General features: G+C 34.6%; 1 protein-coding gene across 4 annotated transcripts in view; it reads left to right on the forward strand.

The window, feature by feature from the left end:
- Positions 1-1,290: 1,290 nt before the first annotated feature.
- The window catches only part of Phf3 (PHD finger protein 3), an 87,647-nt gene continuing 61,897 nt past the window's right edge, over positions 1,291-27,040 (forward strand). The window contains exons 1-2 of one of the 4 annotated variants that reach the window (XM_015487892.2): positions 1,291-1,640; positions 13,431-13,699. In XM_015487892.2, coding sequence (XP_015343378.1) covers positions 13,456-13,699 — 244 coding nt within the window. In that variant the 5' untranslated portion in view covers positions 1,291-1,640; positions 13,431-13,455. Of the gene's footprint in view, positions 1,641-1,945; positions 2,298-13,430; positions 13,700-27,040 lie in introns of those variants that run through there. The other 3 variants (XM_048805606.1, XM_015487893.2, XM_048805608.1) reach the window with 3 other exon arrangements.

Here is a 27,040-nt window from a genome sequence, read left to right on the forward strand (position 1 = left end):
TAATTAAGATAAGCTGTGTGGAATGTATATATACCACTCCTGTCCTACAATAAATAGCTCCTACTCCTGCTGTATCAATGTACACAAGTTGTTCGTCATCCCCTGGTTATTTTGCTGCAGCCGGACTGCGGCAGTCTCTAAATAAAATACAAAATAGTGATGGGGATATGGCTCGGTGATTATGTGCCCCTGAGTTCAATCCCTAGTACCCACCCCCAACCAAAAAAAAAAAAAAAGTACAGGCCACATGAATAATAACGTGCTCTGCAGTTCTTACTGAACATTGAAATAGTCTCTATCAAAGAAGACACAGCTCCTGTCCTTAAGAGGCTCATTTTGGTCAAATGAAGAGTTACACCACAGCGCTCATTAGAGCTGGTATGGAGTAAGCCCTAGCTATTGTGGAAGTACTCAAACTTGACTGAGGATTCTCTATCTTGTTAGCCTCAGGAGCTCTGTAAACTCTCAAAAATTGAGGGATTCCCTATAGCTTTTCTTTATATGATTGTATATCAATATTTACAGAGATTAAACCTAGAAAAAGTTAATCATCTATTATTTAAAAATAACCAGTGGGACACTACCATATTAAGTATGAATTTTTTTCTGATAAATTAATGAACAGTGTAGTTAAGTTTTTTTTGCAAACGTCCTTAATGTTTGGCTAGATAGAAAACATCTGGATTCTCCCATCTGTTGTTCCTTTAATTTCTATATGCTGTTTTGCTTGAAAGGTGGGAAGAAATTTGGCCTTGAACATATGCTATTGTCAGAGGAATGGCGGTTTTTGTTAAAGGTCTTGGAGATTCTTCGGGACCTCAGATCACATTTTAAAGACTGCTTTTTGGATACCAGGATACCAAGAATGTTTCTTGGTGCAGGCAGTTTCAGTTTTGAGGTAGATCAGCTATAAGGCGGCAGGGTGAGGGTGGCACTAGTCATTGGTGACTGTCGTGCAGAACCATCAGAGAATATGTGGGCATCGTTTACCATTCTTGAATTCATATCCAATTAATGAAAAGTACCTTGGGGGTAGGGAGCAGCTTTGCCTATCAATATTACATTAACCGTCAAGTCCTAGTGCTTATTATGGTCGAGAAAAGGCGCCCAACTTGGCTTTATCTTGTCCGCCAGGGGTGAGGTGGAAGCTACAGAAGTGCGCGGGCGGTGCCGTGTCCCTGGAAGACGCAAGCCTAGTGAAGTCGGCTGCCGGGGCCCCACGGAGGCGCGGCGCGGGAGGACCCAACCGCGCAGGCGCGGCTGCTACGCAGGCCGCGGCCCCCGGAACGGTAAACAGTGGCGTCACGTGACGCGCCCGGTTCTTGCTCCCGCGCCGCCGCACGCCGATGGCTGCGGGGTCTCGCGGCGCCGCACGATCTCCACGAGGCAAGCGATCCTTGGGCCCAAGGCGGTGGCGGCTGCAACGAGGATTAGGAAGGCGACGCGGAAGCCAGGAATAGTGTCGTCAGCAGCAGCCGCTCGGTCCCGGGAGGAAAAGAGGCTGTGGCAACGACGCCGACGTCCTGCGCGTACCCCCCTCTCCGCGGCACCCACCGGGCCCCCTCCTCCTTCTCAGCGGCGGCGGCACGGCCACCATCTTCCTCTTGCTGCCAGTGGTAGCGCTCGTCTGGAGGAGCTGGGTGAGTTGCGGCTGTGGCCGCGGCCAGGGAGACGGGCAACCCTCCCCTCCCCCGTCCCCTTCCACACGCACGGCTCCTCCGCGGGCCTCCCCACCCTCCCTCGGCGGACACTGCCCGCCTTTCTCCCGCGCCGCGGGGAAATCGCCTCCCGGGCCTCTTGCGCAACCTCCACGGCCTTACCCGCGCCCCGCCTCGGCCGCTGGTAACCGTTTGGACCGCGGGCTGGGGACGGAGACGCGAAGGCGCGGTCTCCAGGCGGAAGGTCGGGGCCGCGGCCTCTCCCAGGCCCTAGTAGGCGATTTGCCCAGCCGCCTACGCGCAGGCCGTGAGGCGAGGCACGGCTCGGCGGGCGCTGCAGGGAAGGCCGGGCTCGCAGGCTGCCGGATCCGCAGCTCCTGGCAGCCGCCTTCTTCTGGAGCCCCAGCGTCGAGCTCAGGGCCCCCGGGCCGGGAGGCGGGGACTGGCCTTGGCCGCGAGGCCTATCCTTTGCCATCCCGCTTTTGAAGAGGGTTGTGGGTGCTCCATCCATCCTCCTGTTAACGCGCGCTTTTGTGCTCTGGACCCAAACTGTCGGCTCCTTTCGCGTAGTTTGAAATGGGAAGCCTAGAATCATGTCTTCTGATAATACGTGTAATTTAATGAACCACTTGTCGATACGTACGTGTTAATGGTGCTAAATAACTGATCACCTGACACGGAGAGGGGGTGTTGGGAGAAGGGAGAAAGGGAAAGAATGTTGGTACCGCTCACGGTCCAGTGTCTCTTCTTTCCCTCAGGAATGTGTTGCCAGGTCAGATGACCTTTTCCCATCTTTGGGTTTCCAAATGCCATTTCCAGGATTCAAATGTGTGACTATTAGTGCTATGCAGTAATCTTTAGTAGAACGTGATTGTGGTATAATGGAAGTGGTAACAGTGCTTTAAAATCTGCTTATTCCTGATTTTCGTTATATGTAGAGATACTTAAAAAGAATCATCGATAATTGAGCCGTCCCTAAATTCAAACTTTGCTCACTTATTTTAACCAAAATATGAAAATGATGACAGTAAAGTACTTATGGAGTACTTAAATCGTGGTTACGTTTAGTTACTATTTCAGATTGAACATTTTTGTCTTTTTTCAGCTGGTCGCTTTAAGATCTTCCAAAACTACACCGCATTTATTTATTTACTTTTTTAAAAAAAAATTTTTGAATGAGTGTTTGTTATTTTGAAAATGTTTGTAGATGAATATGTGTGTTTGCGATAAGAAAGAAATATGTGAGTCAAAGAACCAGGACATTTACTGTTGTGGCATACTTACATTTTTGAATTTATAGCTCCCATTACAGAGCACAGAAGGTGTTGTGTAAAGATTATTGTTATGTCAAGAAATAATTTTAAACTTTGCCATCGCATTGACCTTTTCCCCACTTATTCCCATTCTTCTGTTTACTGGTCATATATTACCATAATGATTCTTTCCCCCAACATCATCATCACTGTTATTATTTTAAAATAAATACTCTATTTTCCAAATATAGAAATAGAATTTAAGGGAGGTCTTTTAGGAGTTATTACTACTCTGAACTAAGCCTTGCATTCAGTAACTTCCTTAACAGAAGAAATACTTATACATAGCTGAAACGGGCCACTTTCATTTAAAAAAGAATTACAACCTTAGATTACAAGGTTTATTTGGTAGTTGTACTAGTGAATATCAAACTGATAACAGATGAGTCAGTGATAGGACCAAAATTTTCCTTGTTTCTTGAATATTTTATGGGTCCATTTATTGAAGAGCATAAAAAATGCAATTTATTATAGTGCTTTAGCATACTATTGGGAGAACAGTGAACCTCTGTCTTCCACTGAATTAGTTATGTATTTTGTGTTATTAGAGCTCAGATAACTTTATTATGGTGATCTTACAATATTCTAATGTGTTGCATATTCCAGTCAAATCTAAGAAAAGTGGTGGAAAAGTGAGTGAAAAATAGGTTTGATCAAATAAAAGTTTCAAGATGGAAAAGTTGAAAGCATAATTGTCTTTATTATTAATCATTTAAAGCCATGTTATTAAAATTTAAATTATTGAGTATTTGAATCATCTAGGAAAGGTTGATAGTCTTTGCCTTTTATAAAGTGGTATTGATAAAAGTTGGAAGGCAGCAAGTGACAAGTTTGTTTACTGCAAAATTAAGAGTTCAGATTTTTACATACTGTAGGGCCTACCTGGAAAACTGTTGAATGAAAGTTAGACTATTCTGTGTTTTCTGGTGCTAAAACAGATAATGATTTTTCCTTGACAAGGTAATATAGTGTTTGCTTTTTTGATACTTTTTGCTTTCTTACATGTGTACTTTAAAAAATACAGGTTAAGTCTGTTACAATTTGTTATAAAAGCCTTTTTGTGTATTAAAGTTTTCTGAAAATAATACTCCTTCAATTTTTAAATGAAATAATGGAGATTTATTGATCAGCATTCAGTTTTTGTATTACCAATAACTGCTTCACACAGTGTCAGGGAGTTCAGGGTTCTTAGAGTGCTGATTTAAATATTTTCATTCATCCGCATTTCAGGAATTCTTTCTGACAAGTGGCTCTAGATTTATTTCTTTTCAGGAATAGAACATCTTAGACTGTGTTTTATTTCTTCCTGGAGCATCCTCTGAGAATCCTGAAATACTTTTTGGAAGCATAGATATTTTTTAAACTACAAAAATGACTTGTAGATTGTTACACATTTATGATACGTAAGTCTTTGAGAATAGTGAAAAACATTTTCCTTTAATTATTGCTCTTTGATTACACTTGGATAGATACTGAGATTATTGACTTGATTAAAAATACTTGAGACCCAAGTGCTGTTTTTACTCTTAAGGAATATAGTCTATGCTAAAAAATAAGATTCAAAGACATGAAATGTTAATCAGTGTATTTGAGTCAAAAAAGTGAGATATTTCAAGAATTATAAAGGGTGTATGAAATTTTCAGATGTATAGACTGTACAGTTATTGTTATGAATTATGGCTTTTTTTTTTTTTTTTTTTTTTTTTTTTGTACTAGGGATCGAACTCAGGGATGCTTAACCACTGAGCTACATCCCCAGCCCTTTTTATTTTTTATTTTGAGACAGGGTCTCATTAAGTTGCCGAGACTGACCTCTAAAAAAATTGGTGATCCTCCTGCCTTAGCCTCCCAAGTCACTGGAATTACAGGTGTGTGCCACCATGCCTGGCAAATTATGTAATTAATTAGTTAATTATTTTGGTACCAGGGATTAAATTCAGGGGCACTCGACCACTGAGCCACATTCCCAGCCCTATTTTGTATTTTATTTAGGGACAAGGTCCTGCTGAGTTGCTTAATGCCTTGCTGTTGCTGAGGCTGGGTTTCACCCTTCTGTTTCAGCCTCTCAAGCTGCTAGGACCATAGGCGTGCATGACCAAGCCCGGCTAATTTAAAACATTTTTATGGTCAGAAATTTTAAAGTTTTATGACAATTGGTACAACCAAGAGGGGAAATACAGAAAGATTTTAAAGTATTACCCATTGGTATAATCTGTTGATGTAATCTAATTTCATTAGACAGTTTTGAGTGGCATTGATTATACAGGAAGGCTAAGTTTAATGTATTTAAATTCATAGTTTATGTGAAGTTTATTTTAGACTATAAAATAAATTGCAAAGTTTTTTGTTGATGACTTTGCTTTTCCTTCACACTGTATTATTCATACACATTGAGGATAGCCATTTTGTTTTTTAATCTGTATAGGGTGGCTAAATGCACATTTCCTGCTTTGTTTTGTAAGAAGAATCAGTCACCAAAAGTGATACTACAAAATTTATAGTATTTTTGTAGATTTCATGAATGATATTGTTACCGCTGTTGACCAGTGACGAGTCCTTGCTTCCCCAATGTTGAAGAATAACACCAGAGAAGCACGCCGAGGCAAGGTCAGAGTGGAAAATTAGAAGTTTATTAAAGGACAGCAGAAAAGACTTCTCCCAGAGGAAGAAGGGGACCCAAGAGGTGGAATCTGTTGAAGGGCGGATCCCCTTTTTATAGTTTTTGGTGATGGAATGTAGGTGGGAAGAGTTGGGACACAGGTTGGCCAAAGAAGTAATCTGGGCACTTCTGAGTCAAGTTTGCTGTTCATTAACATTTCTTTGGGATGGGCTTTCTCCAGATCTGTTGGGGGCTGTTTCCTGGGCTTCATAAACATTCCAAGAGTTGCTCAACTTTTCCGGAAATTCATTCTCAACATGGCCTCCATTTTAGATTTCACTCGATATTAGACCCGATTTACCTAACTACACTGACTACCTAATTTTAAATCTGGCTTCAATATTAAAATTTATAAACATTAATATGTATTATGGGTGTAGAGTACAGAAAGTATAAAGGTGCAGGCTCAGGGGCTGTGGTTGTGTCTCAATGGTGGAGCGCTACCTAGCCTAGCATGTGCGAGGTCCTGGGTTCGATCCTGAGCACTTAAAAGATAAATAAATAAAATAAAGTATTGTGTCTAACTAAAAAAAGTACAGGCTCAGGAATTATACTACGTGGGCTAAAATTTGAGAATACTAGGTGTGTGACCTTGGGAATATTGTGTCATTGTTTGTACTTCAATTTACTGTTTTGTATAAGAGAAATAATAATTGCACCTACTTTACAGAGTCATTGTAAAGAGCTAATGAGACAATGCATACAATACATTTAGCATAGGACCTGGCATGTAGTAAGTGCTAAGTATCTGTTGGCCTATTACTACTTAGACTGTGTAGTTATAATGATGAGCTTGTTTTAGTACTTATGTGGTTAATTCAAATTTCTAATGCTTCTTAAAATATCACTTATAATGCCAAAATAACGATAAACCTTGAAATTAACTCATCTTTCTTCTGTTGGCTAGTAATTCTGCTTTTGTGAGTTTCAACTTCTACCTGTTAGTTCTTTTTCTAAATTCATAAGTCTGCAAGCAGACATCTTGGTATCCTCTGTATTCTTTTTACTAGATCCATTCAGAAAAGAAGTTATCCTTGTTTTCTTTTATGAGGTTTGCCAGTATATTGTAACTAATTAATGAAATTGGGTAGAATTTGATGTAGAGCAGATGACTAGATTGCATTGCTTTGTAGAATTGTGTTTTGTAGTAGTGTCGTACCACATGGGTTGACATTTAGTAATTTTCCTTGACTTTACCCAAGAAGGATAACCTTTGATTCATTTTTAGTATTTTTATGCCATAGTGGTCAAAAACTGATCTTGGTTTCATACAGAGTGGATCTGAGTCCCCGCTCTGTTATTTGTTCTGTAATGTTGGGTATAACTTTGATAAACTGTAGCCCCTCTCTTGTAAATTCATAATAATAATAATAATACCTGCCTAATTGTGCGATTGTGAAGATTAAATGCATAATACATATTTGTTGTTTAGAACAGTGCCCTGAATAATAAATATTTAGTGAATTTAACTTTACAAAAATATAATATAGAGTAATGGTAAGGGCAATGACTCCCCGCCCCCATATTTTTGTGTGTTTTGAACCCAGGCACGTTCAACCACTGAGCTATATCCTCAGCCCTTTTTAATTTTTATTTATCTTTAAGACAGGGTCTTGCTAAGTTGCTTAGGGCTTCACTAAGTTTCTAAGCCTGGCTTTTTTGGAGAGGGTTACCAAGGATTGAACTCAGGGGCAATCAAACACTGAGTCACATTCCCAGCCCTGTTTTGTATTTCATTTAGAGATGGGGTCTCTTGTTGCTTAGCTTTGAGTTCAAAGCTGAGTCTGGCTTTGAACTCAAGATCCTCCTGCTTCAGCCCCCTGAGCCTCTGGGATTACAGGCGTGTGTCACCATGCCCAGCCTGAGGCTGGGTTTGAATTTGCAGTTCTTCTGCCTCAGCCTCCTGAGTTGCTGGGATTCAAGCTCCCCCCCCCCCCCCGCCCCCCCGTATATATATATTTTTTTATTGTTGACGGTGCATTATAATTATATATAATGGTGGGATTCATTGTTACATGTTTTGTTCATAGGGCAAAATGAGATTTTTCTGGATTCATGTTTTGGCTCCACTACTTAATTATAGCAAGTAATGCAATCTCTGACTCAAATTTATTTATTTTTGTATAATTTGGATTATAAAATATGATTGTCAAGATAAATGAGTTAATAATAAATGTAGAGCAGGGTTTCTTGGCCTTGATACTGTTGACATTTTTGGCTGGACAGTTCTTTGTTTTGGGCTATTTGTGTGCCTTAATGTATATTTACTAGATTTCTCTAGTACCATCTTCAATGGCAAAAAATGTCTTTAAATGTGGCCAAATGTCCTCTGGATGGGCATAATTCTCTCTGATTGATAATTACTGATGCAAAGCAGATTGTCGCATTACCTGGCATGAATATAGATCATATTAAATTTTATTCTTTATTGTTATTAACAGTAGTATTTTTATCTGTGATTATCACTGCTTATTAGAAATTTTTTCTTAACTAAGAATGCCTGATGAAATTGACTGTTTAATTTAAACTATGATGTAAGGACTGGAAGGCATTAAGTGTGCTTCATTTCCAGGACCTTTGCACTTCCAGGTCTTTGTCTATGTTGCTCTTACCCAATTTATGAATTGATCATTTTTTCACTTCAGGCTTTGGTTAAAATGTTGCTACATTAGTGAGATCTTCCTTTACCATCATACATAGAATGTTTGCTGCCACCATTACTATTACCCTGTTCAGTTTTCTTTCAGTAGAATTTATAATTGTCCTGATATATTTTCACCTCGCTATTGTTAGGTTCATTTGTGCTTTTTTTTTTTTTTTAAAGAGAAATAGTATATAATAAGTTTCTTTTAAAGATGTTCTTTAAAGAACGGACTTTGAAAAGTAGGTTTGTAGAAGTGTAATTTTTTCCATTATTATTTAATTAAGCTTTTTCTATTTTAGTCATGCTTGAAACACTAGAAAATAATGTAACTTGATTTTACTAGTATTAACCAAATTGGCTGCAGTATAATTCTCTTAGCTTTATAGATGAAACAAGTATTTTAAAGCAGGAAATAACTTTGGGCTCAGATTAAACTTTATTTAGAATGTTAGTACAATTCTTAATTGGATTCTGAGTCTCTCCATTAGGACTGAACTCAACCATTCATAATTAGTGTATGCTTTTGTCTTTGCCTATAATATCCTCTGGACCTGCAGGTCCCAGCTTACACATCATGCCCTTAGCTTTTCTTGGCTTCCTGAGTTTCACCTTTCTCTATGATACTATCTGCAGCCTCTAATATGACACCTCTTATTTTGTTGAGATGTTTACATGCTGTTGTATTTGTTTATATGTCTGTATTCTGTTTTGGATTGTTAATTTTTTGAATTTGAGACTGAGGTTTGTTTCATTGGAACTTAAAAGATAATGTTTGTAATAAATGTTTAATAAATATGATCTATAAATAATATTAATTAACCAGATTATTCAGTTCTCTGACTTAGTTGCATACGTTATTGTCTATAAACATAAGGTACATCTCTAATTCCAGAAATCATTTATGATTTTAGCAAATCTGTTCCCAAATTGTTGATATTGGTTTCACTAGGTATATACTTACCATTAGCCATTTAAAATATACTCCATATATGCTCATTGTGTTTCATTTGTTAAATTTATAATACCAAAAGTAAGGAAGTGTTTAAGTAAAATTTCAGTGTAAGAAAAGGAACTTGTTTATATCTAGCAATCTGTATAATTAACAAAGATACTAATCAGGTATTAATTTTTCTCAATTAGATCTGATTATCTTTGTCTATCCACATTAGATATCTGAAAATTAGTGTTTTTTAAAAAGATTTTTAAATTTTGGAATAATTTTAGATTTATAGGAAAATTGCAAAGAAGTCATGAAGTTCTGGTATACCCTTAATTCAGTTTCTCTGATTATTATCATCTGACATTAATACTATTGCCTTTATCAGAACTAAAAGATTACTAAAAGTACATTAATTTTAACTAAATGACATACATTTTCTAATTTTACGAGTTTATTTATTATTGTACTTTTCCTGTTCCATGATATAATCTACATGGCATTGAATATATTAGTGTGTCCATTGTGAGTTAATATTTCTAGTTAGTTAACATTTGTTTTTCTATGTAGCCTAAGAGCTTTCATTTTTGGTACTAAGCAAGAACTTTTGTTTTTGATACCTGAGATGTTTCTTAAAATGACTTGATGTTAATTTCTGGTAAATGTTACTTTTATGATGGTCTTGTTGGATGGCTGCATTCAGTCATTTTTGGCATTTTTCCTCTGGAATTGCTTGTGGAACCAGTTGGAACTACATAAGAAAAACTAGTCTTACTAATTTGAACAGTTTTCCTCAAAATGTATTCCACAAAATACTGGTCTTATGACATATTCTATGGAAATTGTCTTTTTTGGACCCATAAGTTTGGGAGGCTTTATACTGTATTCTGTTTTAGAAGATTCCCATACTCTTTGGCCTACCAAGGTGTCTCATACAATGGTAGCTGCTTTTTTCTTTCCCCTTTTGCACTGGGGATTGAGTCCAGGGGTACTTTACCACTTTGTTACACCCCCAGTCCTTTTTTATTTTTTATTTTGAGGTAGGGTCTTGTTAAGTTGCAGAGACTTGCCTTGAACTTGATGTTCTCCTGCCTCTTCCTCATGCAGGGTAGATTCTTAATAAACATTTATTGAAAAATAAAAGGTATTGTTAAAGAAATGTGACTTTGCTTTACTTGCTCTGTCTCTACTTTGGACCATATAAACCATTTTCCTTGATAATGTCTGTTATTTAAGTCCTGAGAAACTTAATGTGCCATAATAGTTTTGACTAAAAAACTATACTGGACAGTCGGATTTGTGCATTTTTTAAATAGTATGCTTTATTCTATTTTATTATTACTTTTGTATCAGGGATTGAACCTAGGGGTGCTTAATCACTGAGTCACATCTCCACCTCTTTTTATTTGTTGAGACAAGGTCTTACCTCACTGAGTTGCTTTGAGGTTGACTTTTAACTTGGTGATCCTCCTGCCTCAGCCTCCGGAGTTGCTAAGATTACAGGTGTGCACCACTGGGTCTGGCTGTTTGTTTTTTAAAATTGGTCTTTAAAGACTAAATTTTATTTGCTGTTGAAATTAAAAATATGGCATAAACTCTGTAAGCACTTTCAGTAAAGGAGTTTGAAGAGTAAAGGAGTTTGAGGATTTTTTTGCAAATAGCAGTATATTATGGGAGGGAAAGTTATAAAGATTTAGAATGGGCTGGTCTTCCATATGGCTCTGTGATCTTGAACTGCGTGACTACAACTTCTGAATGTTCTGAATGTCCCACTTGAAAGCACTGTGTGTTTGGTGCCATAGAAAGACATCAGGTGAAATTTATAGAAATTATTAGCCTTGTGTCGCTATGAGAATGCGTGTTTTCAGTAGAGTCAGAGTACCATTTTTAGAAGAAAAATGAACAGTTTGTTTCTAGAATTAAAATTGTCTTTTTTTTCTTTTTTATTCATCTGAGAAAAGAAGATTATTAATTGGGATGCAGCCCTCTGAAGACAAGTAATTTTGATTTGTAGTGTAAAGTTTAGATTCGAGCACATTCAGATAAATTCATTGGTAATTCTCTAATCTGCTTAAATTTGCAAAACAGTAAACTTTTTAGTAAATTATTGTTGATTGGTTTATTATACTAGAATTTCTTTGGAACTCAAAAATGTATTATCAGAATATTGGTGATGTATTATTGAGGCTTTCTTACGTACTGAGATCATATAGCTGTAGGGATTTCTTTCTTAATGAAATTTTTTATTAGTTTTTATCAGCATTGCTAACTACAATTTTCTGTTAATTTGGAGAATAACCAGTGAATAAGTAAAATAGGTAACATTTTCTTTCAGAGCTTTATTAATATTTCTGTGTAAACAAATAGCAGAATTTTAGTAGAGAATACTAAAACTTATTTTGAAGGGGATGAACTCTTTTAAGACCAAGGGAGGGGATGGGGTCGTAGCTCACTGGTAGAGCATGTGCCTAGCATGCGTGAGGCTCTAGTTTCTAACATCAGCACCACATAAAAAATAAATAAAAGGCATTGTGTCCATCTACAACTAGAAACATATTTAAAGAAAAAAAAAAAGACCAAGGGAATTTTCTTAGCTTTTTTCTTTTTTAATTTGAGGTGCAATAAATTATGCCCATTAAAAATGAACCAATGTCTGAAACCATTACTAAAAATCAAGATTCAGGCATTTCTATCATCCTTCAAAGTACCATCATTTCTCTAGAGCCTGTCTTTTCCTTTATTTGTGGTCCCAGGCAACCACTGATTTGTTGAAAATGGTGGAAAATTGTTTTAAAAGACTTAATGAGGGTTGGAGGGTGTGGCTCAGTGGTAAAGTGCTTGCCTAGCATGTGTGATGCATTGGGGTTCCATTCTCAGCACTGCATGTAAGTAAACAAATAAAATGAAGGTCCATTGACAACTAAAAACATTAAAAAAAAAAAAAAAAGACTTTAATGAATCAAATCTTTCCAGTGCCTTAGTGTGAAGGGGTAATGGTAACCACCAGGCTGGAGCTATGGAGACTGAAATCTGGGTTTGAACCTTGGCTATGTTTTCTGACTTTGGGGAAGATTTTTAAATTTTTAAGTTCATTTTATTTGTAACATAGGGATAATAATGGATCCAATTTATTATCGGGGATTAAATTATATAATGTAGGTAAAACATTTAATAAAGTATGTTGTATACCAGTAAATGATAATGTGAACTTCTTCCCTCATTTTATAGGGGGAAGAATTGAAGGCCAGTTTGAGAAAATTTTGGTAGATTTGGAGCTAATTTAAAAACCTTGAAATATGGAGCGGAGTGCATTCTGGTTAATCAATAGGATTTTCTGACTAAACAGTTTTTTTTAATTGACTCCTCCTACCCCCCAAATATATATTGGTTTGGTTTTATCTAAAACCAGTATCAAAAATAATTCAACTTGTGATAATTGAGGCCCCTTTAGATATTGAGATGACTTTTGCTGAATATCTAATTCATAGGAACAGTTCAAGTAGGAGACAACTTGGTAATTTGTATAGATTACACATAAAATAAATTTTAAATTCATGATATGATTGTTTTCCTGTTATTCTCATTTTTTACAGAAAGGGGACTTCAGGGGGAAAAATGTGTTTATGTGCACATCTTCATGTGCTTGTGTAGTTTTTTAAGTTGTGATTCGTTTGGTTTAGTTGATATTTCTATTTTCCTTTTTGCCTCCACAACAAAACTTTTTGTCTATATGTTACTTTTCTTTAGATAATTTAAATGCCTTGTAAATAAAGCGAGGATCCTTTACAGTTTTGCTAGGTATGGAACAATAATTTAAATGACTTGATTTTAGTTCATATACTTGGACTTATTGTAAAAGTGTTTGATTCTTAATTTATGGAAACATTATGGTTAAAAACATATGGTTTAAGCCATGTAATTCTTTTAAATGTGTCAAATTATTGAACTGTATACATATTTTTTTTCCTAAAAGTAATGAATTGAGTAAACATTTAGGATTTCTGGTAAAATAATATTCTACATGCATGATAAAGAAAGATTATTTAGTAAAGATTCATTCCACATTTCCAAATGTATATTCTAAAAACAGTGAGGATTTTTTTTGAAACAAAAATTCAGAAGTGTGTTCTTAGATTCAAAACTATTAAAATAATTTGGTATTAGGTGATTTTCAATTGATAGCTTTATTTCTTATGGTATTTTTTTTGTCTTTCTATAGGGCTGAAAGACACACAGAAGTCTTCATGGATATAGTTGATACATTTAATCATTTAATTCCTACTGAACACTTAGATGATGCCCTATTTCTAGGATCCAACCTGGAGAATGAAGTCTGTGAGGATTTTAGTACAAGTCAAAATGTCTTAGAGGACTCGCTGAAGAACATGCTCAGCGATAAGGATCCTATGCTAGGATCTGCAAGTAACCAGTTCTGTTTGCCTGTTTTGGATAGCAATGATCCCAATTTCCAGATGCCTTGTTCAACAGGTAATTCTTACTTTTTTTTTTTTTTTTTCTTTTTTTAGTCTGCAATTTAAAATAAGAATTTTCAGCAGCATTTTTGTTTTTTTTTTTTTTTGGTTGTTTTTTTGTTTTTTGATGGTGAGGGTAGTGAATTTAGGGTTCTTTCCTTTGAATATAGAGCTTCTTTTCCAGGCATCAGAATTAGAATTTAAACTAAATTTTCTTCCAAGGAGTGTGGAGTTATCTTTAAGGGTATTGTAGATACAGTTTGAATGACCATGTAATTTATCAACCAGATTGGGATATTATGAGAACATAGGATGTGCTGTTAATTATTATGTCATCAAAACAGCTGTGAATTGGGAGTCTTACTAGCAAATAGGGATTGCCTGGCAGATTGGGACATGTTGTTACCCTAGGCCTGCTGGAGTCAAGGGAGAGGGAGGCTGAATTGACCTTTCCTAATGTTCCTCCCAGCCCTTCAAATTTAATACATTCTTTGCTCCAGTTTCAGATTCTTTAGTATTGTGAATGTGTCTCAAAACCAGGAATAAACCTCTAGACCTGTGCTCTCCTGTATAGTAACAACTAGCCACATATTACTGTTGATTTCCTGAAATGCATCCAGTACTAATTGAGATGTACTATAAAATGCATGAGATTTTGAAGTCTGTGTGAAAAAAAGATTATATAAAATGTTATAAAAATAAAAATGAGCATTTTTAAATGTTCATTATGTGTTAAAGTGATATTTTTGGTTAAAAATTATTAAAATAAATGTTGTGTGATTTCTTTTTCCTTTTTTTTTTTGAGAATGCTTTTGCTATGTTGCCTAGGATGGTTTCAAACTCCTTGTGTCAAGCCTCCTGTCTCAATAAGCTAAGTAGAAGAACCGTCCTGCCCGGCTTATTTTATGTTTTGTTTTTGAAAGAAGTGGCTACTTGAAAATTTAAAATCACATTATGTGGCTTGCATTATGTTTATATTGGACAGCACTGCTCTAGGATCTACAATTGAACTAGCCAAGAGCGAGATTAATTAAATTTCTTTAAAACTAAACTATATTTAATAAGAAGTCACTTTGGCATTATGTTAATATGTAGAAAAATAAGTAGTTTTTCTTTTATGCAGCAAAGGAAATATTACCCTAAACTTTGAGGCAGTTAGTTCTCTGTAAGCTAAAATTAGATAAAGGTTTAAAGCCTCACATGGAAAGGTAAGACTTTCCTTCATCATTCCCTGAAGTAGTGCACAGGTTTATGTGATCTTGGTTTGTGTCTCATGACTCTAGACCTCTCCTCAAGTATAGTTTTCCAGTATATTTTTCATTTTATTTTAATATTTTCTGCCAAATATTTAAAATTTTATATAGCATTACTTAACTTTGGAATGGGTGATCTGCTGTTAACCCATAAATTTGTCACATTACTCTGCCTGAAGACCTCAACTCTGGATACTGTGAATCTTGTCATTTGAACCATTCCTTAATACTGAGGTTTTGAATTGTTGCTAATGCTGTATCTCTGAATTATTTTCATTGTGTTGTGTTACCACATAGGTTTACATTGTTCTTGTTGTATTTTAAATGTTTTAAAGCTTTAAAAATTGTTTTATGTATGCATTGTTCAAGTTTTGGTGCCTGTGTCAGTATAGTATTTCTAATTATCTTTATTGTTAATAAGCACTTTGACAGTGTTTGGTTGTATGCACACTGTTTCTCAATTTAGTCCAAGTTCAGGAAGAACATTTATTTAATATTTGTTTACTTGTTGTTGGAGTTATAATTATCTTCAAAGGATGTTGTATTTGGGTCTGAAATTGACTCATGTATTATCTTTTTAGACATTTTTTACTTAGAAAATTCTACTCTTTAGTAACATCAGTAATCCTACTTGCTATCCCCTTTTAAAAAAAATTGGTTCCTGTTGATATGAAAAGATTTTTTTTCATGTGAATTGTTTTCATTTCTTTCTTTTAGAAGTTTTCTTTAGTGAAGTATTTAAATTTTTTTGAGGTTTGATTTATTTATACTTGTTCATGATTCTTTTATCTTTTGAACTTCAACTTGAATAGAATTACTTTCTGAATCTTCCTACCTTAAAATTTGTTTGCTACAATTGTTTATTTTAGATTCTGTGGCAGAACTGTTGCAATCATATACCTGTAGTATGTATGTTTTTAAGATGTGTCAGGGAGTATATGGGGAAAAAATAATGATAAAGCTCTTCTGTCCAGGATTGTTTAAATTTCATTGTGCCATCTGTCAGGGGATTTATCTTACACACTTCAAAGTTCTTTTTGCATTTTAGGATATTTGGTTCAGTAAAGGCCCAAACATTTTATAACAAGAGCAAAATGGAAAGTATTTTTTAAAATAAAACTTTTGACTTTTTGTTTTGGAATAATATTAGATTTACTAGTGCATTTCAAAGAAGAAATCTTATTGTAACTGTTAATGAAAGCACTAGGTGGCCAGTAACTTTTCAGCTGTTTGTAAGTTATTTCAGCCTTTGTTATAAAAATGACATTTCTTAGTTAGATGTTTTTACCTTGACACTATAGGTTTTTACTTTGTTTTGATGAAATTATCCTATTTGTATTCTCAGGAGAGTGACAGCTATAGATTGTGGTTACTTTGTAACTTTGTTTTCTTAGTGTTATAAAATTTGCAAACAAAATAGTTTCCATATCTTGTTCTGTTAGGCTGAACCAGGTTGTTTTCTGTATTTAGTAAAGACCAATTTTTCATTGACATAGTTGAGTGGTTTGCGTTATATTTCAGTTGTCTCCAGAAATCATATAGTAGTTTTAAAAAATAACAACAATAGGGAATAGGGAATATTACATTAAGCAATTGTTTGGGATGCTAATTGCTTGATTTTTTTTTTTTTTCCAAGAGAGCAACCAATGGACTTCTGATCTTTTATTGAATGCTTTTGACTCTGTAAAGTATTAGTTTACCTGCAATATTTGCATATGGCTTTTAGATGTGCCGCCCACTAATACATTCATCCATCCATCCGTCTATCTATCTATCTATCTATCTATCTATCTATCTAATACATTCATCTATCTATCTATCTATCTATCTATCTATCTATCTATCTATCTATCAATCAATCCCACTGAGTGAGGAAAGCCAGGAAATACTAGATACTCAATCTTGATCATTAAATCACTTATTATACTTCTAAAAAATCTTTTTAGTTTTAAATTAAAAACAATATTTTCTTTTTTAGAGAGAGAGAAATTTTTAATATTTATTTTTTAGTTTTTGGTGGACGCAACATCTTTATTTTATTTTTACGTGGTGCTGAGGATTGAACCCAGCGCCCTGCGCATGCCAGGTGAGCGCGTTACCACTTGAGCCACCTCCCCAGCCCTTAAAAACAATATTTTCCAATTAATAAGTTTTAAGATACTGAATATGTTTTATATATACCACTTAAGGACTGTATTCAAAATTATTGAAATGCTGTTTACTGGCATTATCAGTGTCATGAAGAAATGTTAATTTTATTTCTAATTTTATAAACGAATGCGTTCCCCCTTTACATTGCCAGTGATGACCCATTCATTGGAAAAAAAAAATCTTGTTTTTATGATTTGTTTCTTTATGTAATGCATTGAAGAGAAATGTTTGATGTTTGTGTTTTATTTGTTTTTACTGTGTTGATCAACATTACCTAAAGACCAGGAAGACAGACACATTGTAGATATATGCGTGGGTATTCAGAGTAGTCTTTTATTCATATAGCACTTGTAGTTACTATACTCCTTCCGTTAAACTAAGATGATGTTTCCAGGCTTGATCATGCCTTGCCAAATCATAATTCGCTAAATTAAATTATTTAAAAAATCCTTTCTATTACATGGCTTTTAGAGATGAGGCAAATTTAAAAAATTATTTGACTCCTATAGATAATACTTCATATTTGCTGTGAGTTGGTTCATATTGTGTGCTTATGTGGTTTTTCAACTGTAAAGTGTCTAACATGCACTTGTTAATTGTTTTCTTATCATGAATACCACTGATACTATATGATAATCAAGCACTGTTGTTTAAAAAAAGAATTTTGTCTTGTACTGCTTTCCTTTTGAGCAAAGTATTGTAATACATCTTAACTAAGTTTACAAATTTCTCATCCGTGTTATGATTTAGTCATGTTTTGGCACATGTTTTTTTTTTTAAATTGGCACATAATAATTGTACATATTTATGGGAGTACAGTGTTATAATTTGATACATTAATCAGGGCAATTAACGTTTCCTCAGACACATCATTTTTTTCCTTTGTGTTGGGAGGCTTCAAATTCCTTCTAATTTTTAAAAAATACATTATAAATTTATTGTGAACTATAGTCACCCTACTGTGCTATAGAATATTAGAACTTATTCTTCTTTCTTAACTGTATTTTGATATTTGCTATCCTATCTCCCTCCAAACTCCCTTCCCACTACCTTTCCTAACCTCAAGTGACCACTGTCCTGCTCTGTACTTCTGTGAAATCAACTTTTGTAGCTTCTACATGAGTGAGAATCTGTAGTATTTGTGTTTTGTAACTTTTAGTCATACCGCTATAATTCATCATTAAAAACAGAATTCATCTGTTTAGAATTGGAAAAAAATTATGTTGCACTTGTCCTGGAAAAGTGATTTGTGATCCATTGTGTCACTGAAATTAGTTTGAAAAGTATTTACAGGTTTTATGGCTTCATGCTTTTTTTGGACAACATTTTTTTTTTTTTATACGAAGGATTGAACCCAGGGGCCCTTAATCATTGAGCCACATCCACAGCCCTTTTTTATTTTAAGACAGGGTCTTGCTAAGTTGCTTAGGACCTCACTAAGCTGCTAGTGAAGTTGGCTTTAAATCGTAATCCTCCTGCCTCAGTCTCCTGGACCACTAGGATTATAGGCATGTGCCATCATGCCTGGCTGCACAACAGTTTTCTATTAGAAAATACATTGAACTAAGTAAGCATAGTGGTGCTGTGGTCCAATAAAATCCAGTTTTGAGATATTTATTATTGTAGTCTTTATTTGTACTTTTTCTAGGGGTAGGAGGGAGTTATTTGTCCAAATTATACCAATGTACATGCAAATTAATTCTCCACTTGCACTGGAATCTTCACTATTTTTGTTTATTCTGAGTACTAGTATTTTATTTGCTAATTTTGAAAAACAACTGTATTTTAGTGACCCTCTTAGACCATTTTTCATACTTTTTTTTTTTGTACCAAGGATTGAACCTCGGAGCACTTAACTACTGAGCCACATCCCCAGCCATTTTTTGTTTTTATTTAAAGATAGGGTAATGCTAAGTTGCTTAGGGTCTCACTAAGTTGCTGAGGCTGGCTTTGAACTCCTGATCCTCTTGCCTCAGCCTCCCAAACTGCTAGGATTACAGGTGTGACCCACCATGCTTGGTTCATGATTCATCAACTTTTGAGAATCACTTTTAAGCAGGAGAAATATAAATCTAATTCAAAGTAATCATGCAAATATGATGAAAAAAATTGATCAAAATACATTGTGTTGGGCATGGTGGGTCATGCCTATAATCTCAGTGACTCGGGAGGCTTAGGCAAGAGGATCACGTGTTCAAATCGAGCCTCAGCAATATAGTGAGGCCCTAAGCAACTCAGCAAGACCCTGTCTCTTTATTTAAAGTATAAAAAGAAGGCTGAGGATGTGGCTTAGTGGTTAGGTGCCCTTGCATTCAGTCCCCCATATCAAAAAGAAAAAAAAACAAAACAAAACACTGTACTAAAGATATATTGGGTTGTGGTTCAGTAGTAGATTGCTTTCCTGGCAGGTGTGAGGCACTGGGTTTGAGACTCAGCGCCACATTAAAATAAATAAATAAAATAAATAAAGATACTTAAAACACATACACACCAGAGGAATGAGAAGTTGTGCTCCATTTGGGTACAGTATATCAAAATGCATTTTACTGCCATGTACAACTAATTAGAAAAACAACAACAAAACCCCATTGAGTAACTCCTCATGGAATTAGAGGTGTTACTTTAACATCTGCAAGTGGAGAGAGAATGTTAGAATCTGGTGGAAAGAATAGAAAATAATAGTTGCCATAGGTGTTTGAAAGTTTGTCATATTGATAAGGGATTTGACTTCTTTTTTCATATATTTTATTTTTTGTTGTAATTGGACACAATTCCTATATTTATTTATTTATTTTTGTGTGGTTCTGAGGATCGAACCCAGGGCTCTGCACATGCTAGGTGAGGGCTCTACCGCTGAGCCACAACCCCAGCCTAGGGATTTGACTTCTTTATGTACAAATGGAAAAAAATTAGATTAAGTTGGTCGTAGAGGGAAGCAGAGTTTGAGTGGTTAAAAGGAAGAACTTGAGAATTCCCCAAATGGATTACTAAAAGGGAACCTACAGATATGGGATTTATACTTTTGCTGGATATGATCCCTTAATTGGGATGTTTCACTGGTGATTTAGGCATCAGATAGTTGTTTCTATTAGATGCCCCTTTGCTTGAACCTAAAATATCAGTTTTTTATTTGTTTTTGGCAATGCTAATAATTGAACCCAGAGCCTTGCACATGAGAGTCACCCACCTAAAGTGTCTCTAAAAATATTAATTGAAAATTAGTCTGTGTTTATTTTGATTTTAAATGATTTTGTAAGCTTGATGTATTTCATTGTTTATGTGAAATATAACTTAGAAACACAGTGATAACTTTTTATTTACATAAACAGCTTCAATTGCTATTTAGTTTGTTTCTGCTGTTTTCTTATACTTTGTGTTATACTGTTATTCAATTCAGACATTTCTAATAGTATATGCCTGTTCTCCTCAAATAGGTGTTTTTCATTAGTCATTTTTTAAAAATATTTTTAGATGTTATTGAACTTTTATTTTATTCATTTTATTTATATGCGGCGCTGAGAATCGAACCCAGTGCCTCACACTAGGCAAGCGCTCTACCACTAAACCACAATCCCAGCATCATTAGTCATTTCTACACGTCATCTTTAATACCAAAAATAAAAATTGCGCTCATAGATAAAACAAACCTTTTAATACAGATATTAAAGTATCATTTTCTAAATTCAGAAAATCCCCAGAGAGGGAATTTCTGGACCAAGACCAGAGTTTTCTAATTCACGTCTTCATTTTGTATATTATTTAGTTTTTCTGTTTCACTTCTACTTGGTTCCATTTACTTTTGCTTTCCTTAGCTTAACATACTATAACACCAAGCATATTTTAATTTTACTTTGCATTGACTGAATATCAAATTTTCTGGCTTTATAATTTAAAATATGAAATAAAATTAACTTTCTATCACTGTGTCTTTCTATCGCTGTATTTTATTGTTGTCGTGTACTACTAATTTCATTTTATTGTTATTCTCAAAGGCCATTGCTTTTTTCACTTAAAACAAAAAAACAAACCTTAAACCAAAAAACAAATCTTGGTCGAAGATAAGTACAAATTTGTTCCTTGAGTAGCTGACTACACATTTTTTTTTTTTAAACTTAACATTTCTGTGATATTATAACAGGGTTCTTTTCCCAAAGTCTTGAGTGTATTATTGGTGTTGAGTTGTTTTTCCTATCCTCCCAAGCTCTTTGTCATTGTTCTGTCTCTTGTCTTTTTCTTTTATATATATATAAAAAGTTGCAGTTGGACACAATACCTTTATTTTATGTATTTATTTTTATGTAATGCTGAAGATTGAAGATTGAACCCAGCACATTGTATATATGCTAGGTGAGGACTTTACTGCTGAGCCACGACCCCATTCCTGTTCTGTCTCTTGTTTGTCATTGTATTATTGTCATTTTCTTTGCCTGTTGGACATCTCTTATCCTAGAGCTTTTCTGCTCTCCTTGATTCATGGTATTGCTTTCTAGTACTTCATCTTTTTTCTATACATTTTCTTTGCTTAATATATCCTTAATAACCTTGTAGTACCATTATACTTGATTAATGATTTGCTTTTTTAAAAAAATATTTTTAGTTGTAGATGAACACAATACCTTTATTTTGCTTATTTATTTTTATGTGGTGCTGAGGATCGAACCCAGGGCCTCACACATGCTAGGCAAGCTCTCTTCCACTGAGCTACACCTCCAGCCCAATGATTTTCTTTTATATAGAAGTTGAATATTTAAAAATTTAAAACATTGTTTTTTGGCCTGCTGACATCTGGTATTACTAATGGGTTGCCTTATATTTATATGAGTATTTGTTGTACTGTTAGGTAACCTTCCTTCCACACCATCTTTAGGATTTTCTCTTTTTGATATTATGAAATGTAGATGCATCCTGGTTTAGTCTTTTTTTATTTTTCTGGGTACTTCAGGAGCCTTTTCAGTTTGGAAGAGTAATCCTTTGAACTATGAGGAATTTTTTTGTGTTTTTTCTGCAGATTGCTAGTAGACAGATGTTGTCCCATGTTTCTTACCTATTTCTTTGTTTTGTTTTTTTTTGCTTTGTGTATTTTGAGAGATTCATTGCCATAGTTTCCATGTTTTTGAATATTTAACTATGAAAATTATTTTTCTAAGAACTCTGTTCCTTTTATTCATGCCATTTTAAAATAGCAATCTACTTACATAGGGACATATAACAATCTATTGTTTGAATTAATTTTTCCATTTGTTTATTTTGTTCTTTCCCATAGTGTTGTAGGTTTTCCCCAAATGTCTGATTCTTATTGGTTGTTTGTAGATGTTTAAAATGAATCCTATTTCATATTTCTCAGTGGGAAATTTAGTCCAATTTTACTATAAGATAAGTGGACTTTATCTAGATATCCTGCAGTTTTTTGTGGAACCTCTGAATATCAGAATGAGAAGTATCTTATTTAGATAGTAATTCTCCTACTGAATCTAGTTCATTCAGTTTCAGTTTAGGGTTAGGAAAAGATTTTCTTGCTTGTAATCAGTGTTTAGTTATGGGCCTTGCTAGATAATGGATTTGGAAGAGAGGCATTTGATCTTTTAGGATTTAGGCCTTCAGGTAATTTTTTTTTCCAGTTAATTCTTTATTTCTGGTCCAGCTCAATACTTATGCCCTTCCTATCATTCCATTGCTAGAGACTAAAAACTTATTGGACACAGTTGTCCTTTTCATACCTTTAACTACCTTTGATTCTGAACTGATTCTTTTTCATGCTATTCCATTAGACTTTTCTATTCAGTTTCTTTTCATCTGTAGAGGTGTGTTGAAATCTTATCTGATTTTGGTTGTCATTTTTTTAACCTTTTATTTATTTTCATTGAATGGAATTTAGTGGGGAAGAAGTGGTAAAAAACTTATAAAGTTTGCAACATTGAATGAGTGACCTAATTAATCTGTAATAAATGTAAAATTATTAATATTTGGTAATAAATAGAAAATTATTAATATCTGATAATTCTTAAGGATTTTGGAACCCTGTACATTATTATCTTGTCTTTGTCAGTGTTGAATTTTAAGCTGTTATTTATTTTTTCCAGGGTTACGTTGCATTAGTTTCCTTGCTTTCAAGATCCTTTCCTCCTATTAGTTATATCTTATTTGTTGGTTTTGTGTTGGTAATACAGCTATTAAACTTTTCAGAGTTTGTAAGTGTATTAGGGTTCTCCAGATAGAACAGCCAGTTTGTGGGGTGCATGTGTGTGTATTTACAGTAAAAGTGATATTGATTTTTTTTATTTTTATTTTTTTAAAGGAATTAGTTATGTAATTACGGAGGCTGGCAAGCCCCAAATCTGTAGGGTAGGCCAGCAGGCTGGAGATTTATTTTTATTTTATTTATTTTTATGTGCTGCTGAGGATTGAACCTAGTGCCTCACACATCCTAGGCAAGTGCTCTACCATTGAGTCACAATTGCAGCACCTGGCATGCTGGAGATTTAGGGAAGAGTTGCATGCAGCTTGATTCAGAAACAGTCTGGTGGTAAAATTCTAACTCAGGGTGTCTCTTAAACCCTTCAGCTGATTGTATGAGAGTGTAATTTGTTTTACTCAAAGTCTAATTGTTTAAATGTAAACCATTTAAAAAAAACAAACACCTTTACAGCCACCTTTAGTGTTTGAACAAATATCTGGATACCGTAGCATTGCTAAGCTTATATAAGATTAACTCACAAAAAGACACCAAAATCTTTGAACATGTTATGTTGTTATTTGAATGGCTAGTTTACATTTGTTGTAAACTAGCTATATTCTCAGAATTTTTGGGAAAATTATTTCAAGGTGAATCTGTAAGCAGGCAGCTTATAAAGAAAGCCTCCAGGTCTTTTCTCAGAAAGGATTATATTTAAAGTAAATTTCTAAATTAATAGTTAATATGTGTGGGCATTAATGTATGTACTAAGTACAATTCAAAAGTTCTTTGCCTCCATTTTCTCATTAAATATTCAGAGAACTTCAGATCTGTAGATAAATCCCATTTTATAGCCTTGAGGATTTCCAGAATGATTAATTTTCTAAGTTCACTAATAAGTCACAATAGTCAGATTTGAACAGTAAAATTTTCTGCCCCTAAGTACATGAGTACTATTAAATCAGGGCTCTAAACTGGCTCCCAAATTTATTTAGCTTTGAAGTTTTAACAAAATAAGGATTAGTTTTTTTTTTTTTTTAATTAAACTCTGTTTTTAGAAGAACAAAAAAGAATAGTTCTCTGTTTTCCTTTCTAAAGAATGTTTGTGTCTGTAGAAGAGATTTATTAGTATGTTTATGATTACTAAAACCCAAGAGGTTTAGAGAAGTAATCATTGGCCAGAGATTGAGTCAATCATGAATACTAAAAAGGTGGTATAAGGGTATGCTTTTAATAAAAGTGCCAGCAGGTTGAAGTATACAGTGTATCTGAAACCTTTTTTCAGGTAAAGTCATTGTTTCAGGATGGAATTCAGTTTAGGTGCAAGAAAAAAATCTGCCCTCTCCGCTCATTTTGTAATTGAAAACATTAACTTTGAAGTATTTTTGTTAAAAATGAGTTGTTTTTTATTTATTCATTTTGTGTCAAGTATGAGTGCCAGGCAACAGTTACATAATGTTGATTAAAACCTTGTCTCCCTTATCATGGATCTTTAAAGTTTATATAGAAATAATTTTTTTTCTGATTTTTTTAAAAGGGTGTTTAATGAGATTAGTTATGCATAACATACACTTGTGGGGAGAGGAGTTTGCCATGGGCCGTGAGTTCTTGAACTTACTTTCTGGGTATGTTAATAATGCAGTGTCCTGACCACTTTTTTCCTGAGTTGTGACTGCAGTAAGCAACCTTGGGGGGGATGAGGTAATAAGGTTTGCTCTCTCACCCTGACCTCTTATGTCAAAGAGTAGGCTTGCTTACTCTTCACTGCAAAAGCAATAAATTTCTTGTCCTGTGCCTTTCTTATATTTCAGTCCACTGTGTGTGTAGATATTTATTAAGGTACATCTGTGTGTTGTCTCTAGGAAACTGTAGGAGGCAAGGGAAACTGACACAACATAATCTTGCTGTTTTCTGTGCTATGAATGACAGAGTTCTTTGTCTGTACCAGTAGTCTTGTGTATTTTGTCAGCCTCTATGAATAAGGAACAGGCTGGTTTGTCAGTTTGTGAGTAAAATCCAAGACCTTTTACGGTTCTTGACATTATTGTGTTTAATCTCACAACTAATTCATGGGGATTTACTAAATAGTTTAATTAAGATCAAACATTAATTTAAATTAAATGATTTACTGCTATAAAGGTAGGGATTACTTCTAAATAGGTTGTTCATTTGGGCACTAGAATAGTAAACATTTAGAACATTTTGACTGAAAAAAGTATAAAAGGAATAAGTGAAAACCAGTAGTGGTGACCAGACGTTCTGATAATGAATAGAACACATGTTGCAGGTGGGCCTCAACTTTGGCTGTCAAATTTCTAGCAATCATTTCTGGAGGAGAAAAACGAAGATTTCGAGGAGAAAAATATCATGTCCTAAATGTGAAAACAAACCTAGTGACCAGGGGAAGGAAAATTATTTTTATATTACAACTAGAATGAAAATTCATACATAGTTTTATCATGATGTGTGATATATTAAAAGAAAATCCTTAGTGACTTTTCAGTGCACAAGGGCTTTAAAAAATGTCCCTCAATAGGTATCCCCTTATAAGCAGTATTATACAGACTAATATAGTGGTCTGGCCCAGTTGAAACAAACAACCTGCCTTGGATATAATTTGCCACCAGATTTTTAAAATGTATTGATATGAAGATAAATTACATAATACTGAGAACTGTAGTGTAATTATCTCTTTTTCTTTTTCCAACAAAGTTCATGGGTATAAGTGTTTTTAATCAATGGGGCCAGTGTGAGATTCTATAAATTTTAAAAGCTCTGTGAGAAGCATGTGTTTGTCCTTTGTTCCTGGTAAAGTTAATGTTCTGTAACCAAAATTTGAGATTAGGGTGTAACCATTTTATTGGCTGGATTGCACAACTCCAATAGGTACCTGTCTCAGACTATTGTGTGTGAATGGTGTTCTCTTGTGTTGAGAGAGCAGTCTGAGATAGTTTAAGGGAATGAACCAAGATAGTTTTATTTAAATTTTTTAAAAATAATTATTTGGTTGTAGTTTGATAGTTTTAATAGCTTTAAATTTTCTTTGGGAGAATGACACACCTGAAGAAACAATATTCTAAGATTATTAGTTTGAACAACTAAAACTAGATTTCTATCTGCTTGTTAGGACTACTACCACCTGGTAATTATGTGTTCCAATTGCCAGGTAAGAGGAAAAAGACAAAATTTCTGTGTTTTGAGTCAGAAAGGCAAAGTATTTTTTTTTCCCCAGATCTATCTGATCTATCTGATCATTAGGTAACTGCTATTGCAGTTTAGGAAGTATTCTTTTTATGTTTGCAAATATAAAATTTATAAAATATGGCACTATATTTTAAAGGGAATATAAGTCATATACTAAAGACATCTTAAATTGTATTAAAAGTAATTATAAAGAATGTGATGAAGTGAGTCAATTCTGAAAAGTATGAATTTGAATTTACTTTTCTCCTTAGAGAAGGTTGGAAATGGTTAAATTTCTCTACTTTCAAATGTATTTTTTTTTTAATTTTTTATTGTTGGCTGTTCAAAACATTACATAATTCTTGATGTATCATATTTCACACTTTGATTCAAGTGGGTTATGAGCTCCCATTTTTACCCCAAATACAGATTGCAGAATCACATCAGTTACACATCCATTGATTTACATATTGCCATACTAGTGTCTGTTGTGTTCTGCTGCCTTTCCTATCCTCTACTATCCCCCCTCCCCTCCCCTCCCCTCCCCTCGCCTCTTCTCTCTCTGCCCCCTCTACTGACATTCATTTGTCCCCCTTGT

This window comes from Marmota marmota, unplaced genomic scaffold, assembly GCF_001458135.2.
Source record: "Marmota marmota marmota unplaced genomic scaffold, marMar, whole genome shotgun sequence".
Classification (NCBI taxonomy): domain Eukaryota; kingdom Metazoa; phylum Chordata; class Mammalia; order Rodentia; family Sciuridae; genus Marmota; species Marmota marmota.